Genomic DNA, 21792 nt, shown 5'->3' on the forward strand with positions numbered 1-21792 from the left:
CAAATAAATTTGTTAGTCTGTAAGGTGCCACAAATACTGCTGTTATATTGAGTGGCTCCTACTCGCAGGGCAGGGCCTAGCCCCAGTCAGTGCCCCATTCTGCTCTGCTCTCTATTCAGCACTGTGCTGGGGATGACATGGGTACTGGCAATTGCAGGTCGCTCCTATCCGATGGGGAGATGGCTGTGTGTCCTAGTGGTTACAGCGAATGACAGGACAGGGTTCTAAGCGAGGGGGGAGTCTTGCTGGCACATGCTTGGCAAGTGGTCCAGCCCTCTCAGGGCACCAGGAGAGCTTTCTGTTGTGCAATGATCATACAAGGAGCTCAGATGTGGCAGGGCTGTGTGCAGGATAACCGCTCCGAGTATGGCATGGGAGCACTAACCGAGCCAGAGCCTGAAGCTAGCCATGGAGCAGTGCTGTCTGCCCTGACATCCAGCAGCCTCTCCTAGTTCAGAGCCTCGGTCCAGCGCTGGATCGGCCTGGCTGAGTTGCTGCTTTCCCACAGCGAGACCATGAACAGATTGGCCTGGGCCCCTTCACTCCATTCCTTCCCCAGGGTGGCCTGGTAGGACTGAGGTGGAAGGGGCAGTTTTGTAATTTAGAGTCCTTGATGCTGGCAGGCTCTGGATATGACTACCCCATCACCCCTCTGCCCCAGAGCGTTGGCAGCGTAAAGCCATGAGTGGAACTCTTTGCCAGAGGATGTTGTGAAGACCAAGACTATAATAGGGGTCAAAAAAGAACTAGATCAGTTCATGGAGGACAGGTCTATCAATGGCTATTAGCCAGGATGGGCAGGGATGGTGTCTCCAGCCTCTGCTTGCCAGAAGCTGGGAGTGGGCGACAGGGGATGGATCACTGGATGATCACCTGTTCTGTTCATTCCCTCTGGGGCACCTAGCATTGGCCACTGTTGGAAGACAGGATACTGGGGTAGATGGACCCTTGGTCTGACCTAGTATTGCCGTTCTTATTGGGGAGGGGAGGTAGCTTCCATCTATGGCTCCCCTTCCCACCCCCAGATATCTCCCTTTGGGAATGGGCAGGCACCAGTGGGCCTAGCTGGAGCAGCTTTCATAGGTGCTCTCGGATTTATGAGAATGGTCAAGCAGCGCAGAAGGAGAGTCCATGCCTTCGCCCAGGCCCGGCAGTGCTGTAGCCTGCATGAGCAGAGATCTGTGCTCGAGGCATGCCTTGCCTTCCCCTGTCTCCTGTCAGAAAGAGGGGGGAAGGCAGCTGCTCTGGCTCTGAAATCTGAATCTCCCCTCCCCATAAGCCACCCCCTCCTCCCTCTCTCTGAGCGGTGCTGCTGGCCAAGCGTAGGTCCCACCATCTGCCTCGCTCCTGCCCCAGATCTACCCAAAAGGCAGCAAACAAACTGAGCTCTCCCTGTGTTCGTGCCCAACCTGTGTTAGGGGCTGAAACCGTCCACCCGCTGTTTCAGTGTGTTCATCTGGGTACGAAGTCATTAAGCAGGAAAAACCCTGGTCTTAGGAGCGGCCTCATGCTGAGCCCCCCTGGTGTGGCTGTTAATTAGGAGAGGCCTTCATTAGCACTCTCTTCTGCTCCCAGCATGCATGCCAGCATGGCTTTCCAGGGCTCGGGGCCCCACCCCTGTGCCCCCTCCCCAGCATGCTCCCACTCTCCCCTCCCCAGTGCCAGGTTCAAAACGCTCTTTACTTCCAAGTGCTGCTCAGCAGGAAGCAAGCTGGGTCCTGCCAAGTGTTAAATGAAATCATTAAAACCCCCAGTCTTCTCCCCCTCCCCTGCTTTTCTTCCTAATGCTGGTAATTAGCCTGTAAAAGCACATGAGGGGGTGGTGGGTGGGGGAGCTGCCGTTAACCCTTTAAACGGGTTCCCCAGAGGACGCTGCAACTGGTGCCGTAGCCATGGGGTGCTGTCAAATACCAATTACCCCACTACCAAACTGGATCGGAGAGTGCAGCCAGGCAGCGAGCGGGCACCAGGCAGCTTTGGGAGCTGGGCTGCTGCTTTCTGCAGGGCCGCTGGCTCTGCCTCTGAGGGAGGAGATTGGCAGCTGTCATTCAGACTCCAAAGTGCCATTGATATCCGAGTCTCTGCTGAGGTTGCTCTCAGCTGTCATTCTGGCCAGGGAGAAGAGGGCGGGGGCAATGGGGATTGGCCACCTCCCAAATAAACCACTCCCCTAAGGGGATTGTGGCAGGACGGGTGCCCAACAGGGACCCGCAGAGTCTGTCAATCCCCCTCCCCAAATATAGATATGATTCATGGATGGGATGGGGATGCTGGATCATGGAGCCTTGAGGTGAACACAGAGCTGCGTGCCTGGATGGTGGAGGGTCCTGTCCTACTTGGTTTGGGTCCTGTATGGCACCCATTGCCACTGGATCTGAGCACCCCTGGAGGATCCCTCTCCCATGGGAATCCGGCTTGGTGCAGAGGAGCCTATGCTGAAGTGTCTAGGGGCTGGTTCTACCATCCTCAGCTGTGAAAGGCCACTCTACTTTCATCAACTATGGCATTAAAACCATTCCTCTTTCCTCCTCATGCACACTGGGGGCTCCCCAGACATGCTGTTCCTGGGGAAAGGGGGCTATCCCTGCCCCCCAGCCCTTGGCAGCCATGTGGCCCCTTGATCAGGCCAGTGAGAACTTCAATGTTTAATTATCTGTCCCTTCCATTATCCTGCCTTGGGGCCATCACATCAGAAAGCTTGGAGACAGGAGTAGATGGCAAATACCTCTCATCCCCACACCACCTTCCCCACCCCACAGGCCAGTGTGGGTTGTAAAGGGCAGGACTCATCCCACGCCCTGCCCCTAGGTGAGCTCTGTAGCTGGCCGCGGCACATCTCTTGTAGGCACTGAGACGCAGCTGTGGCCACCGCAGAGCCAGGAGAAGTTCCTGGCCCCTGCAGAGCCTGAGTCACAGAAGCAGGAGAATAAGACATGGGCAGTTCCACCCCCACCCCGTTTCTGGCCCATTGGCAGCAGCTGTTAAATCCTTGCCGGGAGTGCTTAGAAATAAACCCATTAGCCGTGCTGGGCTTTAAAAGGGCCAGCGACCACACAGAGGCCTTAATGAATTAAACATGCCAGTTTAGAAAGCTGGGGGAGGGGAGGGGAAGCACTCCAATGCTAATATTTTGTTCTCCATAATGAACCAATGGCAGCTGTGCCTGATGGCATTAAATTGGCCCTGCCATCACCCCACTTCAGTGGGGTTTGAGTTCTCCCAGGGCAGCCGCAGCAGTGGGTGGGAGCTCTCTAGCTATTTGTGAAGCAGGGAGACTCTCCGAATCTTTGCTGGGGGCTGGAACCAGGGTGGGGAAGGTCACTTGGCAGGGGGCACAGGTGAAAGATGCAACCCCTTTAGGGGGGATTTTGAGGGAGATGACATGAGGCAGGTGGATGGATACCACGGTGACGGACACTGTGGGTGTTGGGGAAGGGTGTGTGAGACAGGAGGCTGGATATCACAGTGAGGGGTGCTGTGGGGACTGGCGAGGTGGGGGTGCATGAGGCAGGTGGCTCGATACCACGGTAATGGGTGCTGTGGGGGTTGGGGATGGGGACATTTGAGGTAGGTGGCTGGATACCATGGTGAGGGGCACTGTGGGAGTTGGGGATGAGTAGGGGAGGGTGCGTGAGGCTGGATACCATGGTGATGGGCACCGTGGGTATTGGGGATGTGGGGGTATGTGAGGCAGGTGGCTGGATACCATGGTGAGGGGGACTGGGGATGAGGAGGGGAGGATGCGTGAGGTAGATTCCTGGATACCATGGTGATGGGCACTGTGGGTATTGGGGATGTGGGGGTGTGTGAGGCAGGTGGCTGAATACCACGGGGATGGGCACCGTGGATATTGGGGATGTGGGGGTATGTGAGGCAGGTGGCTGGATACCACTGGGAGAGGCATCATGTAAGATTAGCCTGGAACGATGCAGCAGAGAGGAACATCCTCGTGGCAGTTTAAGAATGGCGGTGGGTGTGTGTGTATTCTGCTCCCCCTGGGGTTGTCCTTTTTGGGACCTTTCATCCTGGCCTCTTCTCACTGGGTTCTGCCCACAGAAACTGGGGGTGTTCCCTGGGCTGAAATACCCTTCAGCTCTTCCCTTCCCTCCCGGAGCCTCTCCCACGTGAGGGGAGAGCTGGGGCAGAGCAGCCCACGCTTCTCCTTACCCTTCTGAGTGTACAATGGTCCCATTTGGGTTGCTGGCCCTCTCCTGATGTACGAACGAGTAGGGCCCTTTCGTTGCTGGAGGGACGAGGTTGGGGGGGGAAGAGACCAAGGCCAGAGTGAGCGGCTGCTGCATTATTTCCCAGCAGGTCCCAAGTATGCCCTTTTGATTCCTTGCTTCTAAATAGTCCTCAGCCGAATGCTGTGCTGCTGTCCCCAAACCAGCCGCACCGGGGCCTCTGGTGGGCTCATTCCCTGCCGGCTGCTAGATACCAGTGGGGCTAACTGACCTACCGCTGCCAGGATGCCCTGCAGCCTCCTCCCAAGAGTCTGATGCTGGCTGGGAGTAGAGCAGGAGCAGTCTATGGGGGCGATCTCACACTGTGACTTCACAAAGTGTGTCAGGAGGATGGGGGTTCTTGCCCCTGCTCCCAAAGTCTGGGGCAGGAGGGGGTTAGAGTCCCCATAATCCTAGCAAGCCTCCTCTCCTAGGGGGATGCACTGGTCTGTTGCAAACTGTCCTCGCAGAAAGCCAATTCTTGAAGGGGGATGGGGAGGGGCACTCAGCTCCCATCCCCGTCCCTTAGTTGCAAATGGCTGTTCAGAGATTGGAATGCTCTTTGCAGCATCTGGGCTGCCTGGCAGGATCTCCCTGACTGTTTTTCTGCTACAAGACCCCAAGCTAACAGCTCGGAATATGACAGAGCAATATTGCTTTCTTTGTCTTTCATTTCTGCTCATCTTTTCTGCTCGGTCCCCCCTGCGCTCGGGTGTTGGAGCAGGAGGAGCATAATGGAAAACTCCAAGTGCAGGTTCTAGGGAAGACCAGCAGAGGAGGCTGGGCAAGGAGAGCGCTTTTCCTCGAGAGCGCATCCTTGATACGAAAGGATCCTGTAATTTATGAATGACTATATCTGTGTAACTGCGCAGAAATGCAGCCACCTCTGTGTGGAGGACAGCAGCAAAGGAGATGGGTGACCAGCACTGGAATGGGTTCCCTAGGGAGGGGATGGAATCTCCTTCTTTTGAGGTTTTTAAGGCCCGGCTTGACAAAGCCCTGGCTGGGATGATTTAGTTGGGGATTGGTCCTGCTTTGAGCAAGGGATTGGACTAGATGACCTCATGAGGTCCCTTCCAACCCTGATATTCTATGATTCACACAGCGACTGGGAACTGAGGCTGAGACTGGCTTGTACACAGAGGGAAACTCTGACACATACACAATGGGATGTATAACCACTCTAGAGCCCACCTGCCTGGGGTCAACTGTATTAATTCACCCTCCCCCCCACCTCGCCAAGGAGGAAGTGCTGAGCTCAGGTGCTGGGATTCGAACCTGTGCTTCCAGGGAGCTAAGGTGCGTGCCTCTGGCGTGGTTCTGCCCCCCAAAAGTGGCCCCCGAAAGGCTTGCAGGGACAGAGCCCTTGGAAATCTTGGAAGAAAGGAAGGAATGTGGTGTGCCTGATGTGCATATGGAAACATGCAAAGAAAGCTACGCAAAGGGCTTGCTTGCTGCTTAAACTGTTTGTATTTGCAGCCAAGCCTTTGGATTTAGCCTGTCGGATTGGCCTCTGCAATCCGAGGTGTGCTGACAGCATGGGGGACAGCCAGTGATTGCTGCTTGCATCCCAGAACAATACACTGCACTCCTGTGCCCCTTCCCCCTGGGCTCTTAACAGGCCTGTCAGTATTAATGCTTCCAGCCATGCAATCCCCCCTGGGCAGAGTGGAAGGCCTGTTCTTTCCCCACTTTGCAGAGATTGGACTTGCCTGAAGTTACAGCGGGAGCCTGGAGCAGGGCTGGGGTAGGACCCAGGAGTCCGGTGTGTTTAACCACCAGCTTTGGGAAGTGCTTGGGTTTCAATCTGGGTCCCTAAGAACTCCCAGGGTGGGGTGCCTAGAGTTAAGGGTCACAGACCTGAGCTGAGCAGAGAATTAAAGCACTAGAAAGGCCTTAATGCTTCTGAAGCACACTTGGTCGGGGGCAGGGGGGGGCTAGGGTGACCAGATAGCACATGCAAAAAATTGGGACAGGGGGTGGGGGGTAATAGGTGCCTATATAAGAAAAAGCCCCCCAAATTGGGACTGTCCCTATAAAATTGGGACATCTGGTACCCCTGGGGAGGGGCAGAGGGAATAGGAGACGCAGGGCACTGGACTCTACCCCATCCCTCAGGCCAGAGTGTGTGTGGCAAGGCAGAGCAGGTGGCAAAGGCTCCTCTTACGCTGTCTGGAGTGAGTTGAGGGGGTGAATCTCAGCCCAGTTGTCAGGACACAGGTGCCCCTGTAACCCCTGCCTCCTTTGGGAGCAGGCTCTTGGCTGCTGCTCTCCACACAGGGAGGGGACTGGTTCCCAGCCTGCTCGTTGCCCATCTCGCTCACTGTCCTCGGCACACTTTCGTTCCAAGGGGCTTCCTGCTGAGAGCTCTGCTGGGTCCTTGGAGCCTTCCCGTGGTCCTGCTGGCTGCTGGGTACCTGCCACTGGGATTGGTGCCCAGTGTGCGCTGAGGCAGCAGGATCGATCCCTGCATTAGGGGGCCGGGCAGAGGGACGCAGCTAATCCCATTCACCTTTTGCTGGGGGTTTGTCCTTACTGTTTGGAGCCGGGATGGAGGGGCCGTGCAGTGAGTAGCTTGGCTCTTCTGCGTTGCAGCATCGGGGGGCGAGGGCTGAGGCCTGGACCTGAGCACACGGGAGGAGCAACCACCGGGGAGAAGTGGGGAGACCTCGGTCTCCTGTCCTCAGCACAGCTGAATCCTGGAAGCCGCTGAGCTGACTAGGCTTGCTCTGTGGGTTTAAGGCAGTTGCTTAGCTGCTCACAGCTGTAGCTTAACTTTCTCTGCCGGCCTCCTCCCTGACCTCCACCTGCAGGGAACTGCTTAGTCTCCTCTGGCTGCCGGCTGGGCACTGAAGAGGAGAGGGGTTGGAATCTGCTTGTTCTTGTGCACGACAGGTGTGGCCCTCAGCCCGGATAAACCGCCCAGATGACCAGGGGGTCAGCCCCGGAGAGGCAGGCGGGAGTTGGAGGACGACGCACTGCCTCCCTTTCAGGCTGTTGGGAGGCTGAAGTTCTGGTGACTAACCAGCCAGGCGTCTCCGCAGAGGAAGCATGGGGCTCAGGCACCCCCTCGTTCCCGGTCTCTGCTGAGGCTGCTCCACTAAAAATAGCCTGGCCTTCGGGATGGCTTCCTGAGTGGAGATCTGGCGGGGGGTCATGGACGGCTCAGCTGGGGCAGCGTTGCTCCCTCATGGAGTGGGCCATGGCACAGGCTGGCAGCTGCAGAGGAGAAGCTATCTGGTTTCCCTGGCAGCGACAGCTGCCTGATGGAAAGCAAATCAAGCTGGAGATGCCGGAACGTATTTCAGAAGCTGCCTTTGCAGAGGCCTCCATGTCTGACAACAGCCAGCTCTTCCTCCCTGCCTCTGTCACCCCCCCCCCCCGGCGCTTTGTATCTGCAATAAGCACCCCCCATGCACACGTCCCCCAGCACAATCAGCGTGGGATCCAGGATAAGCAGACGGCAATTGCCAGCGTGGCAGGGGGTATCTCCATATCTCTCCCTTCTTCCCTGCGTGGAGCCTGAAGCGTGGAACATCTCCCGCGTCGGCAGAGCGTCAGCTGAGCTGTGGCATGAGGACAGTGCGCTGCCACCTGACCCCAGGTGCCTGTATTCATGGCTGCCTCCTGCCTCCCCAGCTGCGTTGCAAAGGGTCAGAGCGCTGGGGTGCCTTCCGTGTGTGGGGTGACTCCCCCGCACCCCCAAGGATCTATTTCAGCCTGACGAGAAGCTTTGTGGGCTGGAATTAGCACTGTGGCAGGTCCCGGCGCTCCGGATACATGGTATCGATGGTGGCAGAGAGTGTGTGTAATACCAGCGCCATGCCGCTGCTGCCCTCCGCCAGGGGGTGGTGCTCGACTTGACGGGCGCCGTGTTGCCAAGGGAGGGTGAAGTCAATGGGAATCGGTTCATTGACTTCAACGGGCATCGGCTTGCCCCTACTGCATCTGGCCTGCGTCGTTTTTAGGACACATGCCTCTTTTGTGGGCCTTGGCCAAAGCTGGGGCCGTCTTGCTCCGAGGCCTGGGGGACTCTCTTCTTTCCCTTCTGCTCCCGTCCCTGGCACTTCACCGATGGCGTTGGGCTCTTGGTCCTGACTCCCCTCTGGCCCAAAGCCCGGCTCATCCCTGGGCTGCTTTCCGGTGTCTAATGTGTCAGGACTGCTTGGTGCTGGTGCTCAGGCCATGACAGCTCTGTCAGGTCCTGACAAGGGGCGGTGGTGACATGGAGGTGCATGACAATCCCTGAAGGCACAGCTGCTTGCTGGCTCAGGACGCCCACTAGCCAGTCTGCAGAAGTGTCACTCTCTGTCAGGACGCCCACTAGCCAGTCTGCGGAAGTGTCACTCTTTGTCTCCTCTGCTGCCCCCCGCCCTCTCAGTCCACCATGCCTGCCAGGACCCTGGGTGCTTGCTCTGGCTCTCATCTCCAACCAGAGCCCCATGGAACTGTGGGGAAGCCTCTTACCCGCTTGAAAACAACAGTCTTTACAACCCCCCCAACTTAGCGGGCCTGATCCCGAGTGCACTGGCCACCATGGGGGAGCCTCATTTGCTTTTTGCAGGGCTTGGGATCGGGCTCTGAATTCCTCAGCGCTAGTCTAGCTGTGAGCTGAAGCCAGGGCGTCAAGCGTTGGCCATACCCCGCTCTTTGCCAGAAATCTCCCTCGGTGGGGCCCAACGGGGCTGGTGCTTTCATTCATACCATGTGAACCCTCGCAGGGCCAGCTGGTCTGTTCTGCTAGTGCTCTTGTGTCTTGAAAGCTTCCCTCCTCTGAGGGCTCAGGCCACGAAGGGGGAGCAGGGCCCCTCCCCTCCCCACACAGTGGGGGAGGCTTCCCGTTCCCCACACCCCTCCAGCGGGATTGGAGGGGGCGAAGGGGGCAGGAGCACGCTGCTCAGGGGGAGGCATAATGAGTTTTGACAGTGCAGTCTCCGCCCCTCTCCACATCTTTAGTGCTCGAATGGAAAGCTGGGGGGGGGGGCAGGGGGGCGTCTGCTTTTCATGCTCTCGGGAGGAGAGACAGAAGTGAGTGGAATATCCCAGCAGCTCCTGGTCGATCCCGGCTCAGCCCCACATTTCCAAGGAGCGCGGAGCTGCGCACAGGTGGCTGTGGCTCTGGAGCCGTGGGGTGGGGGGGAAAGCAGCCGAGCTGAGGTGCAAAGGGCCCCCTCCCTGTTTCCCTTTGTGCTTTCGCCTGCGAAGAACTCCCCCGAGGAGCTAGGGCTGAGAATTCCCCCAAGCCTCCTCGCCTTTGTTTGAGTTGGCCTCTCCGTGCTGGCTGGCTGCTGGTCCTGGAGCCAGCTTTCCTTCCCCGCCTCCCTTCTCGGTTCCCTGCACCGGTCTCCTGTTCGGTGGCGGTTTGACGGTGTTGCGAAGGGACACTGGGCATTCGCCGGAGCTTTCCCAGGGACGCCCTGCGAGCTCGCCCTGAGGAATCGCAATGGGGGTGTGTGGAGTCAGTGCAAAGCCCAGGATGGAGAGGGGCACCGAACAATAACACGCTCCCTGCCTGCTTCCCCTCCGCCCCCCCCATCAACCCCAGCGAGGCGCTGGCTGTGGATAAAGCAAGTTGGGTGCATGGAGCACGAGGGAAATAACACAGTTGCTTTTTGTTTGGGGCTGCACAAACCTTCCGCTGTGCGAGAGAGCCCCCCCGGGCTCTGGAATTAGGTCTCTAAGCTCCGCTCCTTCCCACCCACCCAAGCTGCCGCTGCCGGTGGCTCAGTTACTGTTCGGGTGTGTGTCCTTTGATGCCTGACTCAGTGAGGAATCGGGATCTCTCCTGGCAGGACGGGCATGTCCGAGCGGCGTGAGGAGGAGAGCTGGCCCGTCCCAGCTGGCGTGGTTGTGTCAGGTCGCTGTGCTCTCTGCAGGCAGGCTCTGAGAGCAGGTGGCGTGGGAAAGAGGGGAAGCGAAGGCTGGGCCCCCTCCCAAAGTCCCAGCTCGGTGGAGGGGTGCGAAGGAGCTGGCCGCTGCAGGGGCGGAGGAGGAGAGCCGCTTGCCAGCAGCTGTCTAGGATGCCGGAGCTGAGCGGGGATGGACTTTGGCTTCACTTTGAAGAGGGGAGTGTGGCAAGAGAGCTGCCCTGGGCTGGAACGTGGGCAAACTGCTAGTTAAGCCCCCTGTGTTTGGCCAGCAGGTCTCAGCTTGGGGGGCAGAGACTGGCACATGTGGGTCTGTCTAGGGTTTACAGTCAGACACACGGACCAAAGGAGCTCAGCAATCCAGCAGCGAGACCCAACCAGCACCTGAACTTGGGCACTAACGGGGCGGCCACACCCATCTGGAGCAGCCACATCTCTGCTGAAATAGGGACCTTTCTTCTGTACGGAGGTGTCCTGCTTGTGTGTCCATGACAAGTTGTCCCCCTTCTGGGGGCAGGTCCCTGTCTCTAGAACCAGAGCTCCCGCAGCTGGGCGGGTGACCTAGTGAGACGTCCAGAATTTCTTCCCCCAGCATTAGCCCTTGGCGGGTTGGGGCTCAGAAGCTGGGAGGCCTTTGATCCGCTGTGTCCCTGGCAGTTGTTTGCTTTGTTTGTTAATGGTGATCCTCGCGTCCCCACCTGCAACCTCTGGCTCCAAGGGGATTTGTGAAGCTGAGACGGGGCGAGGCTTTCTGGAGTTTTACCCGACTGGCCCCTTGGGCTCCAGATTAGGCCCTGGGTCCTAACACCTGCGGCGTTGTGCAGACCGTAGGGATGGAGTGTGTGGCTGTAAACTCTTCCTTCTGCAAGTGAGCCAAGCCCACCCCATCCATACGTGCCAGCCAGAGGATGGGAATCCCTGGGAAAACGTAGCTCCCTGCAGCTCCAGAAGAGGAAGGGGGGTCCTCCTGCACCCCTGCTGGGTCCCCTCTGCCTCGGATGTGCCAGCGGAAGGCTGGGCCCGTGCCAGCAGCGGCATGACGGCCTGCCAGTACCCCATGGCGCCCGGCACCTTGGAGCGGGACCGGATGTACCAGCACAAGGTCTCCCTGGTGGTGCGCTATTTCATGATCCCCTGCAACATCTGCCTCATCCTCCTGGCCACCTCCACCCTGGGGTTTGCTGTGCTGCTTTTCCTCAATAACTGTAGGTGTCCCTGGGCATCGAGGTTCCATGGTGGGTTGGGGAGGAGGAGGGGAGATGTGAGGGGGTGGGGGCAGGGGCTTTAAATCAGGACAGCCTGTTTGACTCCTAATTGTCCTTCCCAGTCCAAGCCTAGATCCCAATAGCCGCGCGTGTGTTGATCCTCACTCCTTTTCAGTCCTGGCCCCTCCTTTGCTCTGTCTCCCAAGAGCTGCTGCCCAAGCCGAGGTCAGCTGTTGGAGGAGAAAAACGGAGTGTGGTTTGTTTGGCCCGTGCTTCCCCATCCCAGCCCTGCAGGCTCCCCTTCCCGGGTGGGGGCTGCATTTCCTTCTGCCTGGGTCCCTTTGCTCCAGACACAGGAGAAGCTGTCGGGACAGCTGTTAGCAGGGAAGAGAAAGGCAGCAACAAGTGATCTGCGGTTCTGCCAGGGCTATGCGTGGAGGGAGGTGTGATCTGAGCACAGGGCTGGGAGCCAGGAGCTTCTGTGAGCTCCATACCCAATGACTGCCTCTGCCACTGGCTGGCCTTGGGCAAGACACTTAATCCCCTGCTCTCCATCACCCTTTCTCTGCTGTTCCGTGCATTTCATTGGGGTGGGCTGTGCCTGATGGGCAGTGACTCCAGGATCCCTGTTCTCTTCCCTGTCCCTCCTCGAGAGGTCAGCAAGAATCAGTGTGAGCGCAAGGAGGCAGAGGCCTCCCCTGGGAGCTGGTCCTGCTGGCTCTGGGCAGTGAGTGGCTGAGGTGGTGACTGACACGAGAGTCTGGGCTAGTGGCACATACAGGCCACTCCATCATTCTGCCAAGTCCACTCAGAGCGTCTCTCGCACAGGTGTCTAACACCCCCTGCCAGTGTCTCCTTGGTACCAGGCTTGGTTACACAGTGCGGGGAGGAGAAATCCATCAGGCTGCAGCTTTCCTCTGAAGCCTTCAGAGCAAATGTTCCTCTGCCGTACCCTTGGCCAGAAAACTTCTCTGGGTCTCAAACGCTTGCTGCGAGAGCACCTGGGAAATGAGGAGGCCGGGAAATCATCTGGAAATGCTGCCTCCTCCCACTGGAGTGCGGTTAGGGCACAGTGACAGCAGCTAAAAAGCAGCGTTGTACGGAGCAGGGTCCAGGCAGTGTTTCTAGTGCCACAGCTGGCCCGGAAGGATGGTCTGGTGGCTACGGCACTGGATTGGCCCTCGGGAGACCCAGGGTCAATTTTTACCTCTGCCTTAGTCTCGCTTTCTGACTTTGGGCAAGTTACTTGTGAAAGATGTGGGTGACTAGATTGCTCCACCATAATTTGGGAGCTGGAGGTGAAGATGTTTTCTATGGGGAAATACGATAGGCAGGGATGAAGGGAGCAGGCCCCTGAGTTAGCAAAACACACACTGGAGAAGCCCCCTCCGTCCATCAGGTTCCGATTTATTTTCAGAGGAGGGCTTGTAACTTACTAGGCTTCTCTCCCCATGGCTCGGTTTGTAATTCTGTAGGATCCTTCAGTCCCTAGATCCTTTTAGTCGCGTGGTCTGCATCTTGCATCTCCCTACGGCCCAGGCTATCCATTTGTCGTACTATTTCCCCTATCACCACCACCACCCTGCCACGCCTCCTTGTTGCATGTGTGGCTGTTGCTCTCAAAATCGTGTTGCTGATCAACTTGAATGCCTTGATGAATTGGTGTCTTGGGAGGCTCTTGGGTGATAGATAATAAATAGTTTGATTAGCATCCCAGCTGAGCAGGGCGGCCTTGGTGAAATGACACGTAATTGCCCAAGGCAACAAGAAATAATCTCCCCGAACTGTGGGAAGACTTTGCCAGAGCCGGGTTTGACATGCAGCCCCAGTCCGCAATGCCTGTTCCTGGTTCGTAGGTGTCGCTGGGCATAGGGGGCCGGCTCTGTAGGAAACTCTCTGAATCATCAGGTCTGAAGTCAAATGAGCCTCATGAAAATGTTTGGGGATCCGCAGTTCAACAGCAAAGCCAGAACTCCTGGCTTCTCCTCCTGATCACAACTGGCTTGCTCTGTCACCTGGGGACAGTCACTTAACCTCTCTGGTACTACCTCCCAAGGGGCAGATGTGAGGCTTCAGCTTTGAGATCCTTGGGTGAAGGACCCTAGAGGAGTTTTGAATACCATCTTCTAACCATGGACAGTGCTTTGCGGAGAGGAGGGAGGGTTGTGCCAGTGCTGGAGGAGGCACTGATCTTCCCTGTGTTTGTTTCTTTGCAGACAAGCCCGGTAACTATTTCCCCCCGCCGCTGCCGACACCGCAGGATGGTAAGTACAGGATCGCTTCCTGAAGCTTGATTTTTCTGCACTTGGGATACACTTGAAAGCAAATCACTTGAGCCTCTTCTGCTTCCTCCAGCTGCCTCGTGGAGAAACGCCTCCCTGACCCAGTGATCTATTTCTCAGCCTGACTAAATTATCTTTCTCTCCTGAGCTAAATCACTGGTTCACACATACATGCTCCCTCCCTTCCCTCTTGCAGCCTGAGCCGGCTGGGCTCCCTTGCCCCCCACCATTTCTCTGCCTGCCTAAGAGGGAGCAGAGTGGCTTTGTCTGCTCTCGTTTCTGGAAAGACGCAACACTGTGTGGCTCCTTTTCTCTGACACCCATTCCTGAGAAGAGGTGGCACAAACCCATCTAGAACTGCTGCGGGCAGATCTTTTAAACCTGCTCTGCTTGCAAAACCCAGCTAGGCCATTTAGTCTGATGGGATGGAGGGGACCAGAGGTGGGATCTTGCTCAGTTTATAGAGGAAGAAGTACTGATGACTAATTCCATGGCCATAATGCAGTTGTCCCCAAGGTGCACTGGGCATTGGTACTGGGGTGAGAAAGTCACACAGAGTTGAGTGGCTGGTTTGCAGAAAAGTAAGAGGGAGTAGGGGAGGAGGTGCCCTGAGCACATGATGCAGAGACTTCCAGGCAGGATGGCCAGGGAAAGCCCCTTTTCAAGGAGGTGATGTGTTAGTGTGCAGGAGGAGCGGGAGCAATTCTCCCCCTCGTGATCTCTTTTGTCTCGTCAGTGTATCGTTAAGCTCACAAGTTCTGAGGCTTCGGAAAGGAACAACCCAAGACCTTGCCCAAGAAGCAAAATAATCCAAGCTCTTGGTTTAACATCTTTACAAAAATCCTTTTTTCTCAAGTCTTTGCTGGCAAAAGGCCCAGAGGCTGAAGTCCTCTGCTTAACCACAGCATGGGCAGCAGCTGTACAAGCTTCCCCGCTGCCAATGTGCCACAAACCTTGGCCCATTGCCCCCCCCCACCTCCCACTAGGCATGGGTAACAGGCAGGCAGTGCTTTCCTGAAACTGGGAAAGGGTTAAGTGGGTTCTGCAGACTCACTGAGGCAGATGGCCCATTGCCTCTTCTGGATATAAGAGGTGGGAGGTGCTTTTGGAGAGAGAGGGGACATAGGGTGTGGGCTGAACAGTCCAGAAAGGAGGAACCTTTGAAGCAGCCAAGCCTAGGGTGAAGGTTTGAGCTTGTTTGTTGGTAAAGCCACATCCCTAGGACATACAGACCAATTTGGGAAAGGCTCCAGGTCTTGGAGACACTGGGGAAGTTGAGTCACCATGGCCCATCGCGCTTTTTTGCTCTCTGGTGGTACTGCTGTACTAACACTGCACAAAATCTGTCAGGCTCTGACTGCAGCTGGCACAGCACTTTGAGTATCCTCCTGGCATGAGAGGCAAAATGGAAACTGGTTTGCAGCTGGGCATCGGGTGCCTTTTACTGCCATGGTCATAAATGTCTTTCTTGACAGCGAGCCAGCTGGATGCTTAGAAATGTTGACCCTAACTCTCTCCCCTTCCCTGGGGTTATTTGCATCCCTGATGGAGCCAGAAGACTTTCTGCTCCTGGATTCCCCACTATCCCTTTATCTTAACCCTCCTTGCCTCAGTGGAGTTCCCCTTCCCCAGAGCCCAATGCTATTTCCCTGGTAGAAAAAAGCCTCATTTTCTCCCTACACTCTGTGCAATCACCTTATCCATGTTTCACTGGTTGAATGCATAGATAACCCCATCTAAAAATGCAGCCGATTATAGCATGTTAGTTTTTCTCTCTCTCTCTCTCTCTCTCTCTCTCTCTCTCTCTCTCTCTCTCTCTCTCTCTCTCTCTCTCTCTCTCTCTCTCTCTCTCGCTTACTTTCTCAGGGTAGGGAGGAAGATAGGAGAGAAACAGATGCCAGATAAAATGTCATTAATCTATAATTGGACCCAAGAAGACGTGTAATTCAAAAATAAAAAGGAACGTAGGTGTATCTCCCACCTCGGGGCTCTGAAATATTAATAACCCAGCCCATCCAGCTGACACCTTCCACTGAGTCCCCCGTCAGGAGGTGGAAATGCACACGGTTTACGCCTAAAGAGGGCCCTCTCTGCGCGCCTAGAACGTTTCAAACGCGTCTGATAAAAATCTGGAGTGCCTCCCGCTCCCCTATGGCGCTTTGGGGTGCAGCGTGGAGAGAGGGGACTGCAGATTTCTTTACAAGACCAACTCCCCGGCCCTGTGTGTATGGGACTGCATAAGAGAACCCGCTGGCATCAGTCACCCCTCATCTGCATAGGCCCCCATCCTGCGAAGACTTGTGTGCAAGCTTAATTTTTCAGCTCAGCTGTAGTCCGTCAATGTCCACGGGATTCCGCCCGTGCTTAAAGAAAAGCACGTGCGCAAATCTTTGCAGGATGGGGGCTCTCACCTGTAGATTCGCCTGGGCCATACCTGGGTCTCCTAATCCAGTTAAAGGGCTGGTCGGGCTCGGGTACTATGGGACTGGGAGCTGTAGAAGAATGAAGCTAGACAGACACCCCTACTGTAACTTGGCGATGTAGTTGCATTTGTCCTACCTTTAATTGTGGGGGGGGCCTCTTCCATTAGTAACTTTAAACCGCTTACCCCCTCCCACTCTCAGTTCTCACAACCTGCTAGCTATTGAACGATACTGTGGGAGGGGGGACGGAATCTTTCTCTTTTATACAAGAGTTTGGGCCCTTCCCAGCTCCCCTCACTACCACGAAGTTGTGACACAGAAGTAGTGATATCATGTTCATTGTTCTCGGGCAGCAGTTGATTGTGTGGGGGTGGTGATGACATCAGTCAGCAGGCAGGCACTCCTGGGAGGGGTACCTCATCGGAGGGCTGCGAATATGTGCAGTACTGACAGAGCGCATAGCAACCGGCAGGCGCTGTCAATTGCTTTTTCTCCAACTCTGCTCCACGCAGAGTGCCGCTCTTCTGGGTTGTTCCTGCTTTACGTTCTGGGCCAGATCTCAGCTCTTGCAAATCTGCATCGCTCTGTTGACTCCAGGGAGTTTACTCCCATTTACACCAGCTGGGGATATGTGGTTCTATATTTTTATCCTGAAGCCCTTACACTCTTTTGGGTTGGGTTAGGTTTATTTTCAAATGTAGTATCTGGATTTTCAAACAGTGATGCCCAGCTAGACGTGAGACTATATTATAGAGAAGCAGCAAACCAAAATCCTGGAAAGCTGAGCTTATCCTCCCGATGCTGCCTCCCTCACAATCTCCCATTGCATCACATCCCGCTCCGGTACATGTCCGTGTTTCTTTTTAGATAAGGGAAACGACCGTATCGCGTTAAAACTCCGTTTGTGTCATTAATCTTCTCAATAAGATGCTCCAGTGGAACAATTTCTATCATGTCACGTCTGTCTGGTCCAGTGGGATGTGTGAATTTTTTCCATCTTCTCTTTGCATAACTAAGCTTAACAAGAGTCCATATTTCTTCTGAAAGACTTTGTGGTTATGATGGTTCATTAAAAATCATGAAGCAAGGTGGGCTGAGCTGAAACCTTGGATTCTTGGAGGAAACTGGCTCCAAATTTTGGACCCAGGATTTGGAGTTTGGGTTCCTCTCTCTGCAAGGAATGGCTGGAGAATGAAACTGCCTTTTAAGCTCCATGGTGGGGTGACGCCCACCCACCTAACCACACGTGCCCAGTGTTGTGGGACTAGGACGAGAGAATAAAACTGGGCTTTCCTCTGAAAATTCCAAAACACATACAGGAAACCCAGAGGTTCCCCCCTGTCCCCACCCCCAAGAATCTTTTTGAAATTGAGGGTAAGACTGAGTGTCCAGGGGGTCCCCAGTCTGCCCTTCCTGTGAGGCCTCCACCAGCTGTCAGAAGCCACTGGAAGAGGAGTGTTTGACGAGCGCAAAGGTGTCATTTATTAGCAATAAGCTGGAGGTTTTTAAATGAACAAGTCTCTACCCTAGAAAACTCCTTGACCACAGACTGATTTATGGAGCGACATCTCCCTTCCCCCAAACTGGGGTGACTCACGCTGTTCTGTCTCCCAGATGCGTAACCCTGCCATTGTCCCTGCTGTTGGACAGGTGGGAACCCTGTCGATCTTTGCCATAGCGCTCAGCTGGTTGAAATCCTGTGTGGTTCCACCAAAGCCAGAAGAGCTGTGCCCACTTCCGCAAGCTGCGGATCTGTCCCATAGAGTCTCACTTGTCTAATGCAGCTCCCCTGTTTTCAGAAGGCTGGGGAGGGGTGGAACGGCTTATCTGAATATGGGAGCTAAAGGGTGGTTATGTGTCGGCCTCTGGAAGCAGAAATGTTCTGGAGGGATTTTGTTGACAGGTGTGGCACAGAGAGGTGTATGTGAGAGAGCGAGCTGGTTTTCGCCCCTCAAATGAAATCGATGGTGAGCGTTACAGGGTCTTTTTGCAGTGCATGTGGCTGGGATGGGGCAGTCGTTTTTAGCATCCATTTCTAGAGTTGGTAACTGGTGTGTGTGTGTGTGTGTGTAATGGAGTTGTTATAACTGGGCAAAGGGAACTGTCCCCCTTTTAAAGCAGGGAAGATGTGTTGGGGGGTGTGTGGGGGTAAGGGGAGTGGCATTTCTGGCCCGTTGGGTGGAATATATAGGACGAGGCATTTGGCTGATGGATTAGGCCAAGCCTGAGATTTCCTCCCCGCCCCTCTCCATCTCCTCCTCCCACCAGGGGCTGCTCTGCTGAGTTTCTGGAACCTGTCTCCACTTGGGTAATTGCGAGTAAGACCTGCATGGAGTGCGGATGGCCCAGCCGACAGTGTGTTAGAGACAACAGCAGGGGTGACGCAAAGCGATTCTCCTAAACCCTGAGGCTACGTCACTGTCTCCTCCACTCCTGCTGGGAGAGGGAGACCGTCTCCCACTGCTCTCAGCCCTAATGTGCCTCTGACCAGCGTGCTGTCCTCTGGGATGTCTCCAGCCCACAGGGGAACCCTCCCAGTTATTCACCAGGGCTCGGGGATGGACGCCAGTGCTGCTGAGGGCTTTGGGAGCTGTTGAAAGAGAAGGCTGCAGATCTGGCCATTCAATCTCCCACTGGTTTGATGAGGGTGGCTGGAACCAGGTGGGTCCCTCCCCCACGGGGCCCAGGCAGCGCGCTAAGCGCCTGTTTATGGACCCATAAAACCAGCCACAATGCACAAGGAGACGAGCCATTTGATAAATTAAATATTGGAAAAACCGCTTTCTCTGGCTTGGCAGCCCCATAAATACAGGCTTTGCAGAGCAGTGGCTGGCTGGACGGAGGGGGTGGTGGTTGCAGTGTTTGCTTTGCAGGCGGCTTTTCTCTTTTGCATTGAGAATCAGTTAGCCGATTAAATCCTGAAGAGCCATAAATCTGACCGTTTTGACTCTGGCTGGCCACTGGGGCTGTCTCTCCTGCATGCAGTGCTGTGCTGTGGATCCTGACTGGATCCTGGTAGCCGAGAGCATCACTACGGCGTTGGCTGCATTGCTGACTGTTGACCGTTCCCTTTCCCCTTAGCCTCAGCGCCCTAGGGTGGAAATCCAGCCTATTTTGTTCTGTGTCATAGCCTGCCCCCATCTAGCTACATGTGCGCAGCATCGCTGGTGGAAACCGGCGGGGATGGAAGGCGACGGTGCCATGTATTTAGAATCTGGTTAGTGCCAGAGTTGTATTGCAAAATATTCCCCCCTCCTCCCCCCAAAGAATCAGCAGCCATTTTCTTTCTCTGCCCCGTCCTCGCTGGGCCTGTGCTGAGTGATGGTGAAAGAGCTTGTCTTGCTTCCCTAGATGGGGGCCCCTCCAGCACCAGGCAGAGACAGCTTAGCTGGGTGCTGGGGGGGGGGGAGCCCACGGAGCTGCCACCCGCACACTAAAAAAATATAAAAATCACAGTGCTGGTAATCGCTGTTCCTCAGTGTGTGGGGACACGAGTCCAGTGCCTTGCACCAGTGCTAAATTCACTTTACAAGGGACCCCCCCACACACACACACGATGTAATTACACTTGTACTTCAATTGCTTGGGGTTTCAGCAGAGACAGCAATCATTCTCTCTCTCCCCTTCTTCCAAACCCATTCCCGGCTTTCTCTGCTATCAGTTATTGCCTGGAAATTTGCCCAGGAACTTGACAGTGCAAACAGTTTGGGAGCCCAGGAACCGGAAGGGGTTATCTGTCTGGCTTGGCAGAATCTGTTCAATGTCTAAAGTGTTGGAGAGGGGGCGGGGGCTCAGCCATCTGCGCAGATGGTTTGGTTCTCTCTGGCTTATAGACTTTGTGGCTGAGCGTAAACCTGGCTTCAGACTTAAGGAGTCAGTGGTTTGGGTCTTGCCTGCCCTACCCAGAGCGGCGCTGCGGGAGAGTTGCTGCTTTTCTGACTGCTTAATTTAACTGCCTTAATAATAATAATAATTAATAAAAAGATGTAATTGGAGGGATAACTGACTTTGGCTGAGAAATCATGCAAGGTTCTTAGTTCTCCTCCCCCTGGCCTTTTGTGGTGCTGGCTATTCGCACAGTCCATGTGGCACCTGCAGCTGGCGGGGAGTGAGTTTGCTCCTGTCTTGCAAAAGAAAGTCTGGACAAAAATATCTGAGAGGAAGGATGGGTTTGTGGTGAAGGCTCTGCCCTGGAACTTAGGTGATCTGGAGTGAACTCCCACCTCTGCCATAGACTCACCATGTGACCTTGGGCAAGTCAATTAATCTCTCTGGGGCTCAGTTCCCCATCTGTAAACTAGGGGATAATAAACCTTCCTTTCTGTCTTCTCTCTTTAGATTGTAAACTGTTTGGAGCAGGGGGTGTGAGTGGGCATGCAAAGTAGGTCAGTACTGTTCTCCCTACTTTACAGCGGTCCTAGTTCATTTTGCTTCTCTGACGGGTGAATTTAGAAAGAGGTGAGTGGCTTGCTGGCCTTCCTCTCCTATTCTATCTAGGTTCTTATACTGCAGTTCTCACCACCCCTGTCCGAGTGCCTTTGAGCAGTGGGCCACACATCTGTCCCGGGTTGTTTGGTGTCTGTCTCTCCCAAAAGAAGCACGTGTAGAACAGCACGTGCAGAGGAGTGTCTTGTGTTCAAAGGGTTGTGGGTTGTGTTAGAGAATGCAGCTCAAAGAAACACAGCATGCGCTTGGAGCGGAAAGTGGGGAGGTTTGGGATGGTCCTTCGCTCCTGGGGGAGTCCATTGCACAGCCTCAGACGGACCTCGGAGAAAACCCTGTCTTCCCCCCTACAGATGAGTTTTACACTTAGGCCAGGTCCACACTACAGCCTAGATCAGGATAACGACAGTGCTCAAGGATGTGAAAAATCCACACCCCTGAGCGACGTAGTTGTCCTGACGTGACCCCTCGTGTGGGCAGCACTCTGCCGACAGGAGAGTTGCACCCGTCGATATTGCTACCGCCTCTCGGGGAGGTGGATTAACTACACCAACGGGCTGCGTAGGAGCGTCTTCACAACCGCAGTTCTGTACGTGAAGACAAGCCCTCACTGTTGAGTGTTCCGGCGTGCCAGAGGAGTGTAGCTGCTGACCACGGGCTTCATCCCGGAGCTTTAAGCTATCACTATTGGCAATTCACAACTTGTAAGCGATGAAAGGCAATTTGTGTGCAAGCCGGATCGCAGCAGGGAGCAGAGGGAGTCTTGTTTTCCCTCTACCCAAATTCCCAGCCCTCCCTTATGGGGGAATAGTTGCCGTGGCAGCCAGCTGTCATGTCAAACCGGGATGAGGCTGCTGGTGGGGAATCATCTAGCAGGGTACTAAGATCCTTCATGCCACTAGCTTTGGGCTTAAGCAGTGGGGGAAGGGAGATGCCTACAAAATCCACTGTCTGCCTAAAATTCTGTGACTGACTACAACTTCGAGGCCTCCCAGAGGGTCAGTTGCTGTGCACAGGCAATGGGTGTGTTTGCTTTGCACGGCCTCTCTGTGCAGGCGGTGGGTGGGTGTATATTCTGAAGGCTTTGGGGGAAGCTGGGGGTAATTTTCCCAAGATGGTGGAGAAAGCCTGTAATGGTTTCAGGCTCTGACCAGAGGCTGTGCGTGGTGCTCAGGTAGTGGCTAATGAGCACAAGGCCAGAATCAACCTTCTGCCAGTCTGTTAATAGCCTACCAGCCTAGCGGCTGGTTAAAACCCCACCGTGTTGGATTCTCGCTCGGTTTGTGACCTCCCCAAATCTCTGGGTGGCTCCGTCTGTTTTGCTCTGCAGCAGCCCTGTAACTAACACG

General features: G+C 55.2%; 1 protein-coding gene across 7 annotated transcripts in view; it reads left to right on the top strand.

The window, feature by feature from the left end:
- Positions 1-21792, top strand: part of AGRN (agrin) — a 216395-nt gene that overhangs the window by 99603 nt on the left and 95000 nt on the right. For 5 of the 7 annotated variants that reach the window (XM_030537623.1, XM_030537625.1, XM_030537624.1 and 2 more), the window contains exon 3: positions 13512-13559. In XM_030537623.1, the coding sequence (XP_030393483.1) occupies positions 13512-13559 (48 nt within the window). Of the gene's footprint in view, positions 1-9280; positions 11296-13511; positions 13560-21792 lie in introns of those variants that run through there. The other 2 variants (XM_030537628.1, XM_030537629.1) reach the window with 1 other exon arrangement.

This window comes from Gopherus evgoodei, chromosome 18 (assembly GCF_007399415.2).
Source record: "Gopherus evgoodei ecotype Sinaloan lineage chromosome 18, rGopEvg1_v1.p, whole genome shotgun sequence".
Classification (NCBI taxonomy): Eukaryota; Metazoa; Chordata; order Testudines; family Testudinidae; genus Gopherus; species Gopherus evgoodei.